This window comes from Eumetopias jubatus, unplaced genomic scaffold (assembly GCF_037043125.1).
Source record: "Eumetopias jubatus isolate StellerSeaLion01/CBP00866 unplaced genomic scaffold, mEumJub1_p1.0 scaffold_16, whole genome shotgun sequence".
Classification (NCBI taxonomy): domain Eukaryota; kingdom Metazoa; phylum Chordata; class Mammalia; order Carnivora; family Otariidae; genus Eumetopias; species Eumetopias jubatus.
The window spans coordinates 69,224,525-69,245,453 of record NW_028274822.1 but is presented as its reverse complement, the minus strand read 5'-3'; the positions used below and the strand labels follow the sequence as shown (position 1 = coordinate 69,245,453).

The 20,929-nt window shown below is 45.2% G+C and overlaps 1 protein-coding gene across 5 annotated transcripts in view; it reads left to right on the top strand.

Annotated features, from left to right (window-relative positions):
* The first annotated feature begins 9,354 nt into the window (after window positions 1–9,354).
* The window catches only part of SLC5A1 (solute carrier family 5 member 1), a 73,834-nt gene continuing 62,259 nt past the window's right edge, over window positions 9,355–20,929 (top strand). For 4 of the 5 annotated variants that reach the window (XM_028124704.2, XM_028124703.2, XM_028124705.2 and 1 more), the window contains exons 1-2: window positions 9,355–9,489; window positions 14,756–14,827. In XM_028124704.2, coding sequence (XP_027980505.1) covers window positions 9,355–9,489; window positions 14,756–14,827 — 207 coding nt within the window. The remainder of the gene's footprint in view (window positions 9,490–14,755; window positions 14,828–20,929) is intronic. The other variant, XM_088019691.1, reaches the window with a different exon arrangement.

The window sequence follows — 20,929 nt, the reverse complement described above, 5'->3', positions numbered from 1 at the left end:
CATAAAATAAAATTAATCATTTGAAAGTGAATAATTCAGTGGCATCAAGTGCATGCAACTGTTACTTCTATCTACTGTTATCATCCCAAAAGGAAATTCTGTGCCCATTATAAGCACATGAATAGGTTTTAAGCTCCTGAAAGACAGGGACTACCTTTATTTTGTTCACTTTGTACCCCTGATGCCTAGACAGATGTTCAACTGGTATTTGTTGAATACATGAATGACTTGTCATTCCTACTGTTACTTTGTGGGTTTTTCAGTTGCTCAAGGATTTTTGAGCCTGGTTTTCATGTTCCTGGAATCCTAGCCTCAGTGTGGGTTGATGGATGGGTGGCAGTTGGCTGTGTGGGGATAAGGTTCACAGGTGAGAGCTTTGATGAGTTCCTCAGCCAATACCTGAAGGCCTCTGGCTACCTGGGAGCTGCTTCTCTGTCTCATCTCAAGAGGGAGTTAGACATGGGATGACAATCACATTGAAGTGTGGCTGTCAGAAAGCTGTCAGAAAGCCTTCTCCAGGACTTGAGTGACAGTTAACTCTGCTACTTCACGTGCTCTCATTCTGGGCTGTGGGTTTTCAAAACACCAGGTTGTTTGTTAGAAGATAGTGCCTGTAATGCTGCTGGCTTTTGCCTCTATCTGTTATAACTAGTGAATCAGTGAAATGTCTCACACCTACAGGGAGGTGGGGCCAAATGCCAACCCTGGGATGAAGCAGGGAAGGAATAGAGGGATGCTACCTGGGGAGTAGGCTGGGAATCAGGGCTAAGGCTTTACTTTCCCTTCTCCCCTTCTCTCCCTACCCTCTTTTTCAGTAGTTAAAATATAGGCTTTGGTATTATACCCACATAGGGTTAAGCCCTGGCTTGGCCATTTACCAGCTTGGGCAAGTTACTTAACCACTTTTGAGTTTCGGTGCTTCATCCATAAAATGGGATAACAATAGGGTCATTGTAAAGCTTAAAGTTGTACCACTTGTCCCAACACAAGGTATAGGTTTTCCTGTTCATATCTGTCTTCTCACTTTGAGGGCAGGACCCCAGCTCAAGGTCCCATAACTTGGAGTCTAGGTAGGTGATGAAGACGAAGATTAAAGTTAACATTTTATTGAGCACCATATATGTGCTTGGCAGTGTGCTGAAATATTTTCTTTCTTTTTTTTTTTAAAGATTTTATTTATTTATTTGACAGAGAGAGACAGAGAGAGAAGGAACACAAGCAGGGGGAGTGGGAGAGGGAGAAGCAGGCTTCCCGCAGAGCAGGGAGCCCGATGCGGGGCTCGAACCCAGGACCCTGGGATCATGACCTGAGCCAAAGGCAGACGCTTAACGACTGAGTCACCCAGGTGCCCCTGAAATATTTTCCATATGAGGCACAATTCAGCCAGGTATGCTTCCCACAGTGCTTTAGAGCTGTTGAGCTCATAGGTGAGGAGTGTCTAGGGAGGGTGATATTCCTCCTTTACAATTTTAGAAATGATAGTGAGCAGTAGAAAATGTCAGCCCTGGGGCCATCAGATGTAGTGAGGGATGAGATTTAGGATGAAGTGGTGTTGACATGCTTGTGACATGCAACTGTCCAGTGCTTTCTGTCCCCAGTTTATAAATGAGAGACAGAGGTTCAGGGAAATTCAGGGCCCTGAATAGAGTCGTAAAATTGGCACCAGGATCTTTCTTAAGAGACCAGTTGGTCAAATTCTGCCAATTTGATAGGTAAGAAAACAGTCTTAGAGGGTGAAGTGACTTGTCTGGGGCCACTTGGCAGAATAACCAGTGCTTGGACCCAGGTCTCCTGCTTCTGGGCCATGTGCTATTCCTGCTGCCCTGGGCTAAGAACCAGGGCTGAGACAGTACCCTGTAAAGAGCTCTGGGGAAGGTAGGCTAAGATATCTTGCAGCATCTCATCCTGTAGCTTCTTCCTGAAGCTTGTCTGGGATTTGGAATATAGACAAAAGAGCTACAGCCCACCACCAAGCAACCTGGGTTTTGGTTGATATGCATGATGGGCACTCAGCAAGCCTCTGTTAGTTCAAACTGGATCCCTGCTGTAGCGGTGATTCTCAACAAACATTGGGGGCTTACCCATCATGACCCAGCATGGCAGAGGCGTAGCCAGGGCTTAGATGATTGGATGGAGACCACCAGGGGTCAACTCCTTATTGATTTCAGCTTTAGAGGGAGGGCCAGGAGCATTTTGTCCTTCTTAGCTTTCTGTCCTTCCATTTACTCCCTTCATGCCCAGATACCAGCTTGGGGGCTGGGGAGAAAGAGCAAGCAGCCTGGGGCCAATTCACAGATTCCCTTTCCTGGCCCTTCTGACTTATCCTCACCTCCTCTTTGCCTGGAAGCTTTTTGGCTTTTACCCTTCTGGGCCTAGACTCATCCCCTCCAGCAGTGCCCTCCTCCTCACTCCACCCTTCCCAAAGCGGCTCCAATCTTGCTTCCTCCATCAAATCCTTCCATATTCAGACTCCTTCACCATCACTGATTGCAGTAACTAAATAATGACCATCCAAAGATACCAGGCCCTCAATGTTGGAACCTGTAAATGCTACCTTATTTAGAAGAAGGGTCTTTGCACATGTGATTAAGTTAAGGATCTTGAGATGAGGATAGATGATCCTGCATTATCCTGGTGGGCCCTAAACACCATCACAAATGTCCTTAGTGACAGAGGGATATTTGACAGACAAAGAAGAGAAGGCATTGTGAAGATAGAGGTAGATTGTATGAATCCTCTTGTATAAAGGCACCTAGAATAGTCAAATTCATAGAGACAGAAAGATGAATGGTGGTTTCCAGGGGAAGGTGAGAAGTTAGTATTTAATGGGTAGAGTGTTTCTGTTTGGGATGATGAAAAGTCTTGGGGTATGGATAGTAGTGATGGTAGCACAACATTGTGAATATATTAATGCCATTGAATTGTGCACTTAAAAAGGGTTAAGATGGGCAATTTTATGTAATGTATATGTTACCACATAAACACACACAAAGATGGAGACAGAGATTGGAGAGATGTGACCACAAGCCAAGGAATGCTGACAGCCACCAGAAGTTGGAAGAGAAGAGAAGGATCCTCTCCTAAAACCTGAACAATGCAGCCCTGCTCAAACCTGGGTTTCACCCAGTGAAACCAATTTTGGACTTCGGCCTTCCAGAACCCTGAGAGGATACATTTCTTTTGTTTTGAGCTGCCATATTTGTGGTAATTTGTTAACAGCCGCCACAGGAAGCTAATACACTGATCAACAGTCTGCTTCCCACAGTTGAGCTTCCAACAAGGAAAAGGAAAAAGAAGAGAAAATCATAAGAGCCCTCTAAGTCCCTCACCTTTGCCTTTTTGTTGTCAATGAGGCCCCTTTGCACCCTCATCTCGTTTGGACCTCATAAGTACAGAAAACAGTCCTTGTCCATGCCATTTTACAGATGTTCAAATGGAGGATCACAGATGTCAAATGAGCTATCCTTGGTCTGCTGCCGGTTGATGGCTGAGCTAAGATTCAAACCAGTCATGTTATTTCCCCTCTCCAGGTAACTTCCCAAACTCATAGCCTCTGCACCTGGGCTGTTTATTTCACTCTGTGACAAGAGTTCAGGAGCTGGCCGTCACATCATGGGATTCCTTGACATGGAGCACATTGTGGCCAGTGAGAGGTGGACACAGCACATTTGAGGCTCGCTGGGGAAGAACTCCTGGGCTGATAGAAGCAGGTAGGGATTCCTGTGGGACCTGGTCAGATGAGTAGTGTGGAAGGGAGACAGAGAAGAGGAAAGAGGAGAATTCCCACTCAGTGATGTTACTACACTCCAAATCCTCGGTTCCTCCTCTGCCAACTGTAGATGTTAGCTTAGTGACCGCAGAGTCACTTGGATAATGTATTCCCAGCACTCAGGTTTAGCTGTGAATCTGTGGGCACCTGGTTTTTCAAGCTTAGGACTCCAATCTGACCTGAGATTGTGAACCTGTGTGGACTCAGGTGAGGTCTGCATCTTGCTCTTAAGTCTATCTTTCCTCATCAGCCTCATCTTACCCAGTCTGGCTCTTTGGCCAGCTTTTTTCTTTCTCTAGGGGTTCTGGTAATAACGCCCCTTTTTGTGACCAGACCCTGATTTGGCTTGGCACCAGTGAGGACAGGAGAGAGGCCAACAGGATCCTTACTAATTAGCAGTGGCCCAGCAGCTCTGGCCAGCTCTGGGGGGCAGATGGTGCATCCTACTGTGTTCCCCTGGAAGTATCTGTGTAGGGGAAATAATTCTTTTCTTTAAAAACTAGGTTGTATAGCATGATTTTTTAAAAGGTGTACGATGTGATGATTTAATATATACATACAGTGTGCTATGATTACCACAATTAAGTTAACTAAACACATCCAGCACCTCACATAGTTACCATTTTATGTGCTTGTGTGTGTGTGTGTGTGTGTGTGTGTGTGTGTGTGTGTGTGTTATGGTGAAAACACTTAAAATCTACTCCCTTAGCAACTTTCAAGTATACAATGCAGTATTGTTTACTATAGTAATCATACTGTACATTAGATCCCAGACCTCATTCATCTTATAACTCTAAGTTTGTAACCTCTGCCCAACATCTCCCCATTTCTCCCACCCCCTAGCCACTGGTAACCATCATTCTATTTTCTGGTTCTATGAGTTTGACTTTTTTTAGATTGCACATATCTGTCTGGCTTATTTTACTTAGCATAATGTCCTCCAGGTTCATCCATAGTGTTATAAAGGGCATGATTTCCTTATTTTTTATGGCTGAATAATATTCCACCACACATACATATACATATATGTGGTATGTATATATACCACATTTCCTTTATCCATTCATCTGTTGATAGACACTTTAAGTTGTTTCCAACTTGATTATTGTGAATAATTCTTCAATGAACATGGGAGTGCTATCTCTTTGAGATACTGATTTCATTTCCTTTGGATATATACCCAGAAGTGGGATTCCTGGATCACATGATAATTCTATTTTTAATTTTTTGAGGAATCTCTGTGCTGTTTTTTGAGTTAAATTGTCCTTTTAAAGGGGACCAGTGATGGGGCACTTGGGTGGCTTAGTCGTTAGGCGTCTGCCTTTGGCTCAGGTTGTGATCCCAGCGTCCTGGGACCGAGCCCCACATCGGGCTCCCTGCTCGGCGGGAAGCCTGCTTCTCCCTCTTTCACTTCCCCTGCTTGTGTTCCCTCTCCCACTGTGTCTCTCTCTGTCAAATAAATAAATAAAATCTTTTTAAAAAATAAAGGGAACCAGTGAGGAACAGAAATTGCAGAAGGGCCTCAGGCATCCTGGAGATCCCCTGTCCACGCCCCATAGTGGGGGTGTTACTTGCTGGTGACATGCTTATTTATTTATTTGGAGGGAGGGGGAGGGACAGAGGGAGTGGGAGAGAGAGAATCTTAAGCAAGCTCCACGGCCAGTGTGGAGCCCGAAGTGGGGCTCGATCTCACAGCTCTGAGATCATGACCTGAGCCAAAATCAAGAGTGGGATTTTAACCAACGGAGCCACCCAGGCGCCCTTATTTATTTTTTATTTTTAGCCCCAGCTTGTCCTCTCCTGGAACATCCCTCCCTCCCACCTTACCTGGCTCACTCCTCTTTCATGCCCCCCCCTTTTAAAAATTTTATTTTATTATGTTATGTTAGTCACCATAAAATACTTCATTAGTTTTTGATGTGGTGATCCACAATTCATTGTTTTCATATAACACCCGGTGCTCCATGCAGTACGTGCCCTCCTTAATACCCATCACCGGGCTAACCCGTCCCCCCACCCCCCTCCCCTCTAGAACCCTGTTTGTTTCTCAGAGTCCATAGTCTCTCATGGTTCATCTCTCCCTCCGATTACCCCCCCTTTATTTTTCCCTTCCTTCTCCTAATGTCCTCCATGCTATTCCTTATGTTCCACAAATAAGTGAAACCACATGATAATTGACTTTCTCTGCTTGACTTAATTCACTTAGCATCATCTCCTCCAGTCCCATCCATGTGGATGTAAATGTTGGGTATTCATCCTTTCTGATGGCTGAGTAATATTCCATTGTATATATGGACCACATCTTCTTTATCCATTCATCTGTTGAATGGCATCTCGGCTCTTTCCACAGTTTGGCTATTGCGGACATTGCTGCTATGAACATTGGGGTGCATATGGCCCTTCTTTTCACTACATCTGTGTCTTTGGGGTAAATACCCAGGAGTGCAATTGCTGGGTCATAGGGTAGCTCTATTTTTAATTTTTGAGGAACCTCCACACTGTTTTCCAAAGTGGCTGTACCAACTTGCATTCCCACCAACAGTGTAAGAGGGTTCCCCCTTCTCCACAACCTCTCCAACATTTGTTGTTTCCTTCCCTGTCCATTTTTTGCCATTCTAACTGGTGTAAGGTGGTATCTCAATGTGGTTTTGATTTGAATTTCCCTGATGGCTAATGATGATGAACATTTTTTCATGTGTCTGTTAGCCATTTGTGTGTCTTCTTCAGAGAAGTGTCTGTTCATGACTTCTGCCCATTTTTTGACTTGATTATTTGTTTTTTGGGTGTTGAGTTTGAGAAGTTCTTTATTGATCTTGGATACCAGCCCTTTATCTGTAGTGTCACTTGCAAATATCTTCTCCCATTCTGTGGGTTGCCTCTTTGTTTTGTTGACTGTTTCTTTTGCTGTGCAGAAGTTTTTATCTTGATGAAGTCCCAAAAGTTCATTTTTGCTTTAGTTTCACTAGCTTTTGGAGATGTATCTTGAAAGAAGTTGCTGTGGTTGATGTCAAAGAGGTTATTGCCTATGTTCTCCTCTAGGATTTTGATGGATTCCTGTCTCACATTGAGGTCTTTCATCCACTTTGAGTTTATCTTTGTGTATGGTGTTAGAGAATGGTCGAGTTTCATTCTTCTGCATGTGGCTGTCCAATTTTCCCAGCACCATTTATTGAAGAGACTGTCTTTTTCCCATTGCATATTTTTTCCTGCTTTGCCGAAGATTATTTGACCATAGAGTTGAGAGTCCATATCTGGGCTCTCTATTCTGTTCCATTGGTCTATATGTCTGTTTTTGTGTCATGGCCCTTTTCAAACCAGACCTTTCCAGGCCTTCCCCCAACTCCACCTCATTCCCAGGTCAAAATCTTTGCTACACATTTGGAACATTAGTATGTCTCTTTCAAAGCACATATCACAATGCTAAGTTTATAGGTATTTGTCTCATTTTTGATGATGGTCTATCTCCCCCATTAGGCTAGAAGCCTTGTGAGGGCAAGAACCCTGTGAATCTTTTTTTTTTTTTTAAGATTTTATTTATTTATTTGACAGAAAGAGACACAACGAGAGAGGGAACCCAAGTCAGGGAGAGGGAGAAACGGGCTTCCCGCTGAGCAGGGAGCCCAATGAGAGGCTTGATCCCAGGACCCTGGGATCATGACCTGAGCCGAAGGCAGACGCTTAATGACTGAGCCACCCAGGTGCCCCGAGAACCCTGTGAATCTTGTGCACAGCTCTATCCCCAGCATTGGCACACATGACCTGGCACATAGAAGCTGTTCTTCTGTTGCAAGAATGAATGAATGAATAAATATATTTTCTGGTCTCTTCCAAGATTGGAAGGAATTGCCATTCCTTTCCTTCTCTGGCCATGTTCTGCTGTCTGAGAAAGATCAGAGGACAGCTCTTTCTCTCCTAGTTCAGGTCCTTCCTCCTGCTCACTTTTCAGATTTGCTCATTGCCAGACTTCACTTTTGGAGATTGGCATAGGCTGGCTGCCTGCAGCTGGGGGTTCAGGACTGGACTTTTGCTGTGGATGAGCTCACTTCCAGACCAGCCTAGATGTTCCCTGAGGGCAGGGGCTCTGCTTGGTCAGAGCCAGGTGAAAATGCTCTGCTGAATTTGGGAACAGATGGACATGGATGAAAGGCAAGTTGCTCCAAGCTGCGGCTGATGCTGAGCTGGAAGTTTTGGAGAGCATCCATGTTGAAGAGCCCCTGCTTCCAGGTTCTCCAGAAGAGAAAGTCCTGTTCCCTGTGGCCAGGCATTATGATGGGCCCTGGGCAATGGGTGGGGGGAAATGGGGAAGACGTACATGGACGCTGCCCAAATAATGATTCTCTGACTGCAGACTCAATTGGAAGAGCATGTGCTGATGAGGGAGAAGGGGAGCAGACCTCAGAGGCAGTGAGGTACAAAGGAATGGGTTGCTGGCATTTCGGGCATTGGACGGTTGTCTAGTGCTGGGCAGGGAGGGCCTGAGGCAGAACAGAGTCCTGGCAGGTTTATGTGGTCATCCCCCTCCCTGTACCTTAACACCTCAGCAAGCCTCCCCTCTTCAAAGTGGCTGCTCTGTGGCCTCCAGCGCCAGCCTCTGAGAGCATCTCCAACCCTCCTCTGAACTAGGCTTGCCCTTGCCTAGGCTGCAGGACCAGCTCTGTCACTGGCTTACTGTGTGACCTTGGGTGAGTCAGGCCTCCTCTCTCAGCCATCTCTGTGTTGAGCCCTGACTTTTGGCTTAGACATGTGTTTCCAGATGGGAAGTCTGAGCACCCAGGAAGGGTCCGAGCTTGGTGAGCTCCATGGAAGGGATTCTCTAGTATCTTCCCTCCTACCTGCCTCAAATCATATTACTGGGTGAGGCACAGGGCAAGGAAATAGCTCCCAGTGGAATCCCTTCTCCCAGTCTCTCTTTCTTCCTCCTTATCGTGGGGGTAACAGTGGCTCTGGGGACTGCAGAGGAGTCAGAAATGTGAGTAGGTGGGTGGCTGTCCTTGTGGCCAAGAGACTGCAATTGTTCTGAATTTCTTTCCAGCAATATTTGACAAATGGTCTTCCCCAGATTTTTCTCCACAAAGACCAAGAACTTGGCTGATTGCTGGGAACAGTCCTGCACCCATGTTACACATGGAGAAGCCTGTCTGCAGAGGGCTTGGTGCTGATCCTCTGGCAGGTGACCTGAAGCCTCTAAGCCCCTGGCCCCAGGCAGCCTGGCTCCTCAATGAAGCCGCACCCTCTCTGCCCCCGCAGAGCAGGCCAGGTTGCCCGGCCAGGTGCCCGCTGCGGGAGCACAGCGGGCCTTTGTGCTAGACGGGCACCACCCCCTGGCCGGTCCCTCCCCACTCACGGAACAGCCCTTACCTGCCGGCCTGCCACCCATCTGCCAACAGCTCCGTCTGCTCCTCCTTCAAGGCGGTTTGCGTCTAAGGCTGCTCCCCGACGACGGCGCAGCGCAGGAGCTCCACTGCCCGGACGCAACTTCGCGGGTGCCCTCTCCCCGCCTCTCCCGGGCTGATAATTAACCCGGAGGCCATATAAGGAGCAAGGGGCCTGGGCGGGAGGGACGCATCGCCGCCACCGCCGCCGACATGGACAGTACCATCTGGAGCCCCATGACCAACGCCACTGCTGCACCCCTCGCGGCCCACGAGCGCATCCGCAATGCGGCCGACATCTCTGTCATCATCATCTACTTTGTGGTGGTGATGGCTGTCGGGTTGTGGGTATGTGGGGGCCCTGAGACGCAGGCTGAGGGGGCAAGGGCCACCAGGAGGGACAAGGGGGGGGTGCAGAGAGGAGCGACGGCATCGGTGAGCTGTGAGGAGGGGACGATGGGCTTAAGGGTCTGTGGAGCGGGTTGAAAATAACTTGGAAGCGCTTGAGAGGAGTTTGGGGCTGGGGCACAGTGTGAGGTGAGGAGGGTAAGCAAAGATGAGCAGAAAGGAGAGGGGTGCCGAAGGGAGCTGGCGAGGAAATCCACGGAGGATACCCCTGGCCTGTGAGCAGAGAAGGAGGTGGCGGGGGGTGGGGAGGGGAATTGGAGAGGCTGGGGGCCAGTGTGAGGGGCAGGAGAGGGACAGCTTGGGGCTGCAGGGAAGATCCATGGGCTTGGGAGATAAGCCCCAAGGAGGCTAGGACTATCCTGCCTCTTCTTAGTCATACAGTTTTGGATGGGAAAAAAAACCACAACAGTTTAGAGCAAGAAGGACACAAGCCTTTGCCAGTTGCAGGGGCTGCGGGGCAACCCCAAATGGAGGGGTGCTGCCGGGTCCTTCTGGGAAATGCTGATCTGCAGGCCAAGGGGCTGGAATGAGTGAGAGTTGGCAAAGCTGGGTGGAGGAGGAGGAGGAAAACCGGAGGGTCGCCTGGTGCTGGGGAGAGGGAAGTGCCTGTGGCTCCCCTTGGGGAATGGGGACACACCAAACCAGAGAAACTTGTTCTTAGCAGCCTTGGAAATTGGAACTTGGAAATTTTACCATGACAGGCCCTGGCACACCCAGCAACTAGAAGATGAGGTATTTTAAATGTGCACATATTCCAGGGGTGCTTGGGTGGCTCAGTCAGTTGAATCACCGACTTTTGGTTTAGGCTCAGGTCATGTTCTCATGGGTCCTGGGATTGAGCCGTCTTTGGACTCTGGGCTCCGGGCTCCGCTCTCTGGGAGTCTGCTTGAGATTCACTCCCTCTGCTCCTCCCCCTACTCGTGCATGCTCGCGCTCTCTCCCTCATAAATAAATAAATCTTAAAAAAAATATAAATGTGCACATATTCCAGATACTCTCGATGGCTTTGGTTGGGATGTTGGACCAGGAGGCTGTGATGTCAGCAGGTGCTTGAACTCTTGATTTAGAGGGGAGGAGGGTGGACATTAACCCTTCCATGGCTGCAGAATTTAGTTTAGGTTAGGTTTTTGTTTTTTTTTTTTAGAGGTAAAAGGAAGTATTTTTTTGGTTTGTTTGTTTTCTAAGTAATTGTAGAAACAAGATGTGACTAAAAGCTTCTCCAAGTGTCACAAGGGGTCAGTGTGACTGACTTGTCCCCAGTAGTCTTACCTTCCCAGAAGTGTCCAACTAGGAGCCAGGATTCTCAAGTTTACTACTGGCTTTGACATGGTTCTAGCTCTATGACCTTGGGAAACCCACCTCAGCCTCAGTTTACTTAGGTGTAAATAGGTACAATCTTATTTATTCTTATGACTCCCCAAGGTTGTTGTGAGGATCTGCAGAGATGAACCTGAAAATTCTTTATGGAGTCTGGGAGTCTTTTTAAATACTATTAATCATTTGCCCTCCAAAATATGAGCCAGGCCCTGAATTGTAAAATGGGCAAAAGGGATCAACTAGGTAGGGCATCTTCACAAAAAGCCCCAAGAAAGGGAGGGGAGGAATGCTAATCCCCATTTTACAAGAAGGAAACTGAAGCCGCATGTGGTTGTGATTTGCCTAAGGTTGAAACACATGGCATTGTTCCTGGAACTCAGGTCTTTTGACTCTTGGTTTTCCACAGAACCAGGGGCTCTGCCTCCTTGCCTACCTTCCTCCCCCCACCCCTCCCCAGCTTATAAGTGCTGTAGCCAAGATGTGAATCCATCATTTGCTAGCTGTGCCATACTGCCTGTTTCCCAGACAATCACTGATAATCTCTTTTCCCCTAACCAATCTTATTTTAGCCCCTGCCAGTCCTGCTGATTATGGTGTTTACACTTTTTAAATATCTGTGAATCAGTATCACTTGTCCTGTTAAATGCTACTTAATGAGCCTGCTAATATTTGTCTACATTTAATCTTCCCCATTAGTCAGTGCTTCTGGACCCTGATCATTTAACATGCTGGATTTCTTCCAGTTTACATTCCTCTTTTTTTTCTATGGGAGTATCAAAAGTGCCTTGGTTTGGGGATAGGCATCTTGACTCTTGCATGATCTCTGGGCTGCCCAGACAGAGCAATCCTGGCCTATTGTACTTCCTCATCTTAGAAAAGGCATCCACAGCTAATGTCCCTCTGTCACCATCCCCATCTCTTCCAACATTATTTTGTTCTGTCTTACCCTCTTCCGGGGCTGCCTCATCCAACTATACAATACAGTATTTTAGGGCGCCTGGGTGGCTCAGTCGGTTAAGCGGCTGCCTTCGGCTCAGGTCATGATCCTGGAGTCCCGGGATCGAGTCCCGCATCGGGCTCCCTGCTCGGCAGGGAGTCTGCTTCTCCCTCTGACCCTCTTCCCTCTCGTGCTCTCTATCTCTCATTCTCTCTCTCTCAAATAAATAAATAAAATCTTTAAAAAAAAAAAGAATCGTTTAAAAAAAAAAATACAGTATTTTAAACTATGGTCACCATGATGTAAGTTAGATCTCCAGAATTTATTCATCTTATACTTTTGCCTTTTACCTTTTTTTAAAAAAAGATTTATTTATTTATTTTTAGAGAGAGAGAGAGAGAGAGAGCGTGTGTGTGAGCACACGGGGTGAGGAGGGGCAGAGGGAGAGGGAGAGAGAGAATCTTGAGCAGACTCCCTGCTGAGCGTGGAGCCCAACTTGGGGCTCCAACTCACCACCCTGAGATCGTGACCTGAGCCAAAACCAAGAGCTGGAGGCTTAACCGACTGAGTCACCCAGGCGCCCCTACCTTTTACCTTTTGATCAACATCACTCCATTTCCTCCACCCCCTAGCCCCTGACAATGAATATGTACTTCAAAATATCACATTGTATCCCTTAAAAATAAACAATTTTTATTTGTCAGTATACCTCAATAAAGCTGGAAAAAATTGTAATATGGTAACACAAAGTAAAAAAATGTAAGGGCTGTGAATGAGGTATGGAGGGAGTTCTCTAGATGTTCACAGAAGAGAGAGATTATTTTTGTTTGGGAAGGGGAGGAGGCCATAGTAGAGGAGGAAGTTTCTGTGGAGGAGTGTGAGGTAAAGTTTCATGGGGAAGGTCACATCTGAGGGGCCTTAAAGGATCAGTATGTGGCGTCCGGGCTTGTGGAGAGGAGGGGATGAACATTCCAGAGAAGAGAAGGCCTGGTGTAGATACACCTCTCCTTGTCTTTGAAGGGCAGCTATGATCACCACGATACTACCAATGCAGACTCTCTCCTTGTCTTTTATCCAGCCCAACATCTTTCCTGAATTATCCAGTTCCCCACTCTAGTCTCTACCATCATATTCTTCCTCTAAGCTCTTCATTTCTGAGACCAACTTCGAAATGTTGTGTCTGGGCCCCAAAACCACTTTTTGTGTCCCTCCAGTACCACCTGGGGCCTATCAGTCTGTTTTGACTTCAGAGTGACTTTCAGAATGGCCTTTCCCTGGCAAACTGCTGGAGCCTGAGTCCTTGGGCCATATTTCTGTTCAGCCCCTAGCTACCTTCTTTGCTCCTTGGGTCTGCTAGTCTTTTTGCTATTCCTAGAAAAACCACTACGGAAGCCCTAACAGTATGTCCTATGGGAGGGAGGACCCTGCCAGGAGTCCGGAAAGATCTGAGCTGTGTTCTCCCTGGCACTGCCTGGCACACAGTTGTGCTTAACAATCTACATTGATTGTTGGATGTATGAATGACCCTGCTTCCTAAAGGACTGAGTCCAGTCCATCTTTGGAGTCTGAGCACTCAGCAACATGCTCTCTGTTGTAGACATGTTCGCTGAATAAATGGTGAGTCTAAGTGTCTGAAATGTCACCATCTGAGATTAATTCCTTTGGACTAGAGATGCTCTTTGGCCTCAGGGGTCATGTGTGAAAATGCAAACACCTTTAATAAGGCTTAAGTCATTATCAGCCATTAACATTTTCAGGGAGATTAGCAAGTGATCAGCTAAGGGAAGGCCATTGACATAGAAAGAGGGAGGACTGTACTAAACCTTGGCTAATTGAATTTAAATTAAAAAAAAAAAAGAAAGAGGGAGGGGGAGGGAGGCCACAGGCAGAGACACTGTCCCAGTTTTGAGCTGGAGGACTAGGCCTGGGCCTGAGCTGGACCAGGAATAAGCTGAAGGTTGAGAGGCAACATTCCAAGGGTGCTGGTGGTCATTTATTGAAAATGCATGTCATTCTTTTCCTCATAAACCTTCAGTGGCTCCCCACTGCCTATGGAATAAAGCCTATACCTTTTAGCTTGGCATTTGAGGGTCTGCGGTCTGCCCTCACTTCTCACCCCTCTCCTCATTCATATGCCTCAGCCGGGTTCACCAGGTAATATTGTTTACTGTTCCTTTCCTCCCCACACTGCTGCAGTTCTACCTCTGGGTTATCACTCATGCTGTTCCCACAGTCTGAAATGTCCTTTCCTTCTTTTCACTAATCAATCCCACTCTATCTTCAAGACTTGCTGAAGTGCTGCTCCTTCTGTGACTTTCCTGACACCCCAGTCAGAAGGAATCCCCTCCTTCCTCTGTATTTGTAATAATCATCATTAGTACTCACAGTACGTTGAAAAGTAATGTTTCCAGGAAGCTCCTACCTACATCCCAGAGAGGAAAGTTTTGAATTGAGTTTGAATGTTCCATCTTTAATGTATTTAGTATGAACACCATGCATTCCTAAAGCGTTTTTCTTCTTTTTTTGTTTTGATAACGTTATTGAGATAACATACTGTATGGTGTTTTTAAAAAGAATGATATTTCATTAGGCATCTTGAGTATGCTTGTAAAAAAGGCATAAAAATTCCATTTCCCCTTATTTAACAGACAAACAGGTCCAGGTGGAGTGACTTGCTTGAAGCCATGTGAACTCATTGCAGAGCTAGCACCAGGGCAAGCTCTTTAAACCTTCTGAGCTCCAGTCTTCTTGTCTGTCAAATGTAGGTCCCTGCCTCCTTCATCTAAGTATAGAGGAGCCCCAAGGGTATAAGGAAAGTGGATGTGTTTCAGCATGTGAAGTGGGTAAAAGAAAGTGCAAGTATATGGGGGTGGGGTGGGAGAGGTGTGTCCTTTGGCTGGCAAAGTTGCTCTGTTCTAGTTTACTATTACATTTTTGACCTTTCCTCCTCAGGCTATGTTTTCCACTAATCGTGGGACTGTTGGAGGCTTCTTCCTGGCAGGACGAAGTATGGTATGGTGGCCGGTAAGTTTTCTCTGAAAAACTACTTGCTTAACTACAATATTCTCCATAGGAGGCCCTTTTCTTCTTGGCTTTGGGAGGCACTGATTCTTCCTTCCTGCCTTAAATCTCTGATAATGGGTCTTCTGCTCACCAGGTCTCCTGGGTACCCTTAATTTCTTGTGGTAAAGGAATAGCCTTTAAATAAATAGTGCTTGGAATCTTTCATGGTATACATGGAGGAAGAGACTGCACAAGGTGGACAGTGTGGAGAAGCAAAAAGAGCACACAGACTGAGGTGATCTAGGGCACATCTGAGCTACCACTTTTGTACGTATAAAATGGGGATGGTAATATTTACCTTCCAGGAGTGTTATGAGAAATGGATACCTCTTAGGGGGTGGAAACTCAATAAATAGCTCTTTTACTACCTTAAGAGTCCCATGATAGAGAGACTTTGTCTGTCCCAACCTTGGGAGCTTAATGAAATGCCTGATACACAAGGGAACCTCAATAAGTACTCATAGAACAGATGGAGGAGGAGCCCCCTACTGTTCCTACACTTTTCTTCATCTCTTGGAGGATTTTGTATTTTGTATATTTGAGAGGTATTTTTCTTGAAACTTGTACATGGGCAGAACTATCTCAGTCAAAGGACATGTGCATGCATGGAAGGGAAACTGGGAAGCCCCTTCCATCCTATCAGCACAAAGCTCTGGCTGGCTTATCAGTTCAGTCCAGTGACCGTCTCAACTCAGAGTTCTCACCAAAATGACTGGTTGACCAGATTGGCCAAGTTATGCAATTCCTTGGACTTCAGGTATAAGCAAGACTGGCTGGCGAAAGAGGTGGGTAATGAAGCATAGAAACAATTAGAAGAAAGTGAGTGTGAGTTGATTGAAGGAAGAGAAGAAAGTAAAAATTGTCACTGTCATATGCAGAGCTTGAGAGGAGTTGTAAGGAAATCACACCACACCGTGCAGTTGGCCTTTGATCAGCTGTTTTGGGATGGACTTTAATAACTGGAATCTTTACAGTTTGCTTGGGTTATCCCTGAAGTCATTTCTGCCTTATCCCTAAGGTGGCTAAGAATACTGGGCAGATGCTGATTTATATCATGGTTCCCTCATGGTGCTCCCTCCTGACATATTTTATCTTCTCAAGCTTTGTACTTTGGTGCTTTCCTAAAAGCTGGTGTTGAATAGGAAGCTCTGATCACGAAGTCCAAGACAAGGCTAGGGTAGTCCCTCTAGAACTGCACTGTCCGGTATGGTAGCCAGTAATCACATGGGCTAGTTAAAAGGCAAAAGATTTATGCGATCTGAAGAGAAACCAGAGTATCACATGGGCTATTTAAATTGAAATTAAAATTAAATAAAATAAAAAATTTCTTTCCTCAGTCATACTAGCCATATTCCAAGTGCTTAATAGCGACATGTGGATAGTGTCTGTCAGATTAAACTGTACAGATCTAGAATGTTTCTATCATCATAGAAAGTTCTATTGGGCAGTGTGCTGTACAGATTTCAGAGCCAATGCTGGATGAAATCTTGGTGGACTTGAGATTTGCTGAATTAGAGAGTTGGATAGGAAGTTTACTTTAGTTATTTTGAAAGCAGTGCACCCCCACCCCATCTAATGCTTCACTGCTCCCTGCAGTATACCTGCCAAGTACTCAGCTGCCCTCAGTTTGCATCCACACCTCCTTTTTCTTCCCTCCCCCCACTGTGACGGTTAACTCTCATATCTCTTTATATAAAATTTCTAGGGCTGATTTATTAGGAGTAAGACATCAGCTTCTAATCCCTGGTCATGGAGAAGCCAATGAGAGTGGGAGGGGGTAAGAATGGGGCAGAACCATCCTTAGGAAATATGCATTTTGGGCTTGGCCTGGGAACACATCACATCTTAACTAACAATGATGTCTTTCTTCCTGCTAGCACCCAGGAGTGGGTCTGGGCCGAGATTTGGTTGGTGAAAGGAATTAGCCTTACCCAAACATGTAGGGTTCATTGGTTCATGTGGGGTTTCTGTGGGTGTTGTTTTCCTTACTCATGTTTCAGTGTTAGATTATTCTAACCAACAGAGAAGTGTGGCGTCATTTTTCTTTAGTACAGAAGTCACTACTTCCTTGATGAAGCTGAAATTCAACTTCTTCCTCCAATGGTGGTTTCCATCTAAGGCTTTGTGAGATTACATTAATGGTTTACAAACTTGCCCATGTATCAGAATTATCTGGGTGTGCTTTCCAAAGATACAGATATCTAGGCCTCACTTCAGACCTATTAAATAAATAAAAAAAAAAAACCTTGGAAGAGAGGCCCAGGAATTTGCATAAAAAAAAAACTTCCTGGATGCTTTTGATTATCAGGCAGGTTTGATAATTACTGGTTTGGGTAGACTCTTATCTATCTGGTCAGATACACTGAAAACATCATCTGTTAGGGATGCTGGACAGAGGGATTCTTGGATGGAGGAGCAATGACTTCTAAGTCCCTCTCGACTTTGAGAATGCTTTAATTCTAAAAAATTCTATAGTAGAACAAGCATGAGCTTTGAAGTCATCATATCTGATCTGCTACATTTACTAGTTGTGTGACTTTGGCCAAGTCACTGAACTTCCCTGAGCTTCAATTTCTGCCTCTATAAAGTAGGAGAATAGTGCTTACTCTGGAGTGTTCTCATCAGGATTAAATGAGATAATCCATGTACTCCACTCGGCACTTGGCAAGTACTCAGTAAATGAGAGTATTAAGAAATGGAAGAACGGTCAGGAGTACAAAGGCAACCTTCCAGTTGGCATTTGTCTGGGGCAGAGCACTTAGTGCCCACTAACTGAAAATTAGCATGTATGTGAAACTAGTGCTGCTGCTTCACTTAAATTTAACTTTCAGATTGACCATGAGGATAAATGAACATGATTTATATTTATATTTATTTATACTACTATAAGTCATCAATCCAAGCTACACAATGACCGCATTTTAACATCTCTGAGATTGGCTTGTGTATTATAATCAATCAGTGGCATGCCATAGCTTAAATGGCAATGCTTTTTCTTTCTTGGTGCTACATGGTATGTCTTACAGTAGTTGGTGTCTTAGATTCAATAAAGTATGGTTATATTCTGAAATAGTGTGTTTGAAGATATGTTCACTGCAGAAATATCTCAAAGGCTGCCCTCCTCCTCCTTCCCAGCAAACTGACTTTTATTTATTTTATATAAGGGGAATCTGCTAAGAATTTGTTTGAGAACAAGGTTCTGCTAATTTATAAAATTTAAAGACTGTTAGGGCGCCTGGGTGGCTCAGTCGTTAAGCGTGTCTGCCTTCGGCTCGGGTCATGATCTCAGGGTCCTGGGATCGAGCCCCGCATCGGGCTCCCTGCTCAGGGGGAAGCCTGCTTCTCCCTCTCCCACTCCCCCTGCTTGTGTTCCCTCTCTCGCTGTGTCTCTCTCTGTCAAATAAATAAATAAAATCTTAAAAAAAATTTAAAGACTGTTAATTTAGAAGAATAATAATTTTTATTCTAAAATTTAAAATGGTTTTAAAGTACTATTGCAATACATGCTTGAAAGAAGGAGTTAAAGGAGAAGATGAGAATCTAAGTACTTTCCCTCTAAAATTGAAAAAGAATTCAAACTATATTAAACCTATACATCTAGATTTCTCTTTGTATTAAAAATCAAAGTCAATTCAATCATGTCTGTCAGGGCTGGAAGTTCAGAACTGTAATGTCATTTCTCAAAAGTGCAAGCCCAAGGAGAACATCACAGTGCTAACAGGCTTTCTGGAGCTCACATCTCTGTCAGAAACCCTCTAATGGGACACTTTGCCCCCTCCATCTGCCATTAGCCATGTTGCTTTGTGCTGTATGTAGCAGGAGTGAGCAACCAGAGAAGCTTTGGGAAAAGAGTTCTTAGGTTATTTTAGGAACGGAGGACCTTGGATTAATACACCAGAGGCCAGGGGGTCTTGGGCAGTCACCCACAAAAAAGTAGGAGGAAATTGTATCTTGCAAAGTCTGAAAGGAGATTGAACAGAGAGGTCAGTTGGGGGCATTCCTGGGGGCTTAGGAGGCTGAAAGGAGCAGTTATGACCTGTAACAGGTGAAGATTTAGGAGCTCTGGAAAAAGACCCTATTCCTAAAAAGTTAATAAGGCTGAGAGAGAGAAATCATTTGTGCCTTGGCCTGGGAATAGAAGTGAGGGACAATTGAAGAGGAAGAACAAGGACTCCAGGGCTGGGTTACAAGAAAAGACAGCTTACACAGGGGGCGGGCAGGAAGGCCTCCAGAAACCTGAGTCACACAGGAGCAAGCCAAGCCAACTGAGTAATATGAAACCATGAAGCTATACCTTTTGTAACTTTGGGCTGGTTGGTGGCCCAGGATTCCCTTCTGTGGTTGACAGCTTAACAAACAGCTGCCTGTGTGCTATGGTGTATTGGTTATTTGGGGATGTGGGAGATGGGGAAGAAGGAATGTGAGCATTGAAGGGGAAATTTCCCACTCCTTGTATAGTGGTAGCAGAAATTACTCAGAGAGGCTGGGCCTCAGATACACAGCCCAGTGGAGAATTCTTGTTTCGGAGGAGGGTTTGGTTATACTTACCCAAGTCAGCTCCAAGGTAGCAGTGGGTTATAATGGGGTTGAATAAACCCTTCAACAACCTCCTTCAATGCAGAAATAAGCATTCCAGGGGGCATGGGAACCTCACAAGGAATGAAAGGGCTTGGCTTGTCCCAGCTTTGTGACATCAGGCAAATCATTAACTTCCCTGAGTCTCAGAGTCTCTTCTGTAATGGGGGACAGTCAGATTGAGGATCTCAAAGTCTCTTCCAGTACTAAACATTTACGAGTCCACACCACGGAGGAGGAAGCAAGAATGGGTGTGGGCATACTAGCCAGTCTGTTGCCAAAGAGGATTTTGAAAATTGAATGCCTCTCAATAGCCACAGTTCCTTTCCTTCTTTTATTATTAGAGAATCATCAGAGAAGAGTATATCACAGTGATGTAGGGCAAGGGTTGACAAACGTTCTCTATAATGGGCCTGATAGTAACTATTTTGGCTTTGTAAGCTATATGATCTCTGTCACAACTATTCAACTCTGTTTTTGTAGCATGAAATTAGCCATGGACAATGCATAAATGGATGGGCATGACTGTGTTCCAGTAAAACTTTATTTATAAAAAGAAGCAGAGGCCAGATTTGGTCTATAGGACCTAGTTTGTTGACCCCTTGTTCAGGCCTAGAATCTGGAGTCAGGCTGGTGGGGTTCAAATCCAACCTCTGCCCCTTAATGGTTGTGTGACCCTGTTTGAATTACTAAGCATCTCTGTGTCTTGCATTTGTTATCTCTACATTGGCGATATCAGTACTTACTTGAGATTGTTGTGAGGACATAGGCACAGTAAACTCTCAGGTTTAGCTCTTGTTTTTCTCTTTTCAACTGAAAACTTTTTAAGACTATCATATCCCATATCTGAGTGATCCAGCAAGAATGAAGATTAACCCAATGGATTGCCCAAGTTCATATAAGATAATTACAGAGCTAGGACTCTTTCTCTTTTTCTGGTTATTCAGGTCCCTTTCTTCCTATCCTTTGGGATGGAAGTTTGTGAGATCAATTGGTATAGTCTAAAGGTTTACCTGAAAACCAAGAAATTCCTTTAGGATTGAAGAGACCCTGATGAAAATTTTCCCTGAGGAAAGGAGACAACTTTTTATACTTACTACACTTTCTTGAGTAAAATATATCTGATTTGATATTTAAGTCTTTATACCCTAATGATCAAATTAAAGTTTATCTACGTAGGATGATACTGGAGTGGGTCTTGGAAGAGTCCGGCAGACCTAAGATATAGGGAAAGGCAGAAGAGCTCATCAAGGGAGCAAATCTCAGGAAGATGTGAGACTGAAGACAGACAAGTACTTGACCTTCATAAGCCTGGGTAGAAGTGACCAGTAAGTCCAGCTGACCCTTTCTTCCCCGCTCTGATTGTTTTCTATTTGTATGAAGCTATGTGTGCTTTGGTTTACCCCAGAGCTGAGGCTATGTTTTTCTTAATCTTTTTTTTTTTCTTCTTCTAATACCTAGTCCACGACCTTGCATCTAGTGGGCATT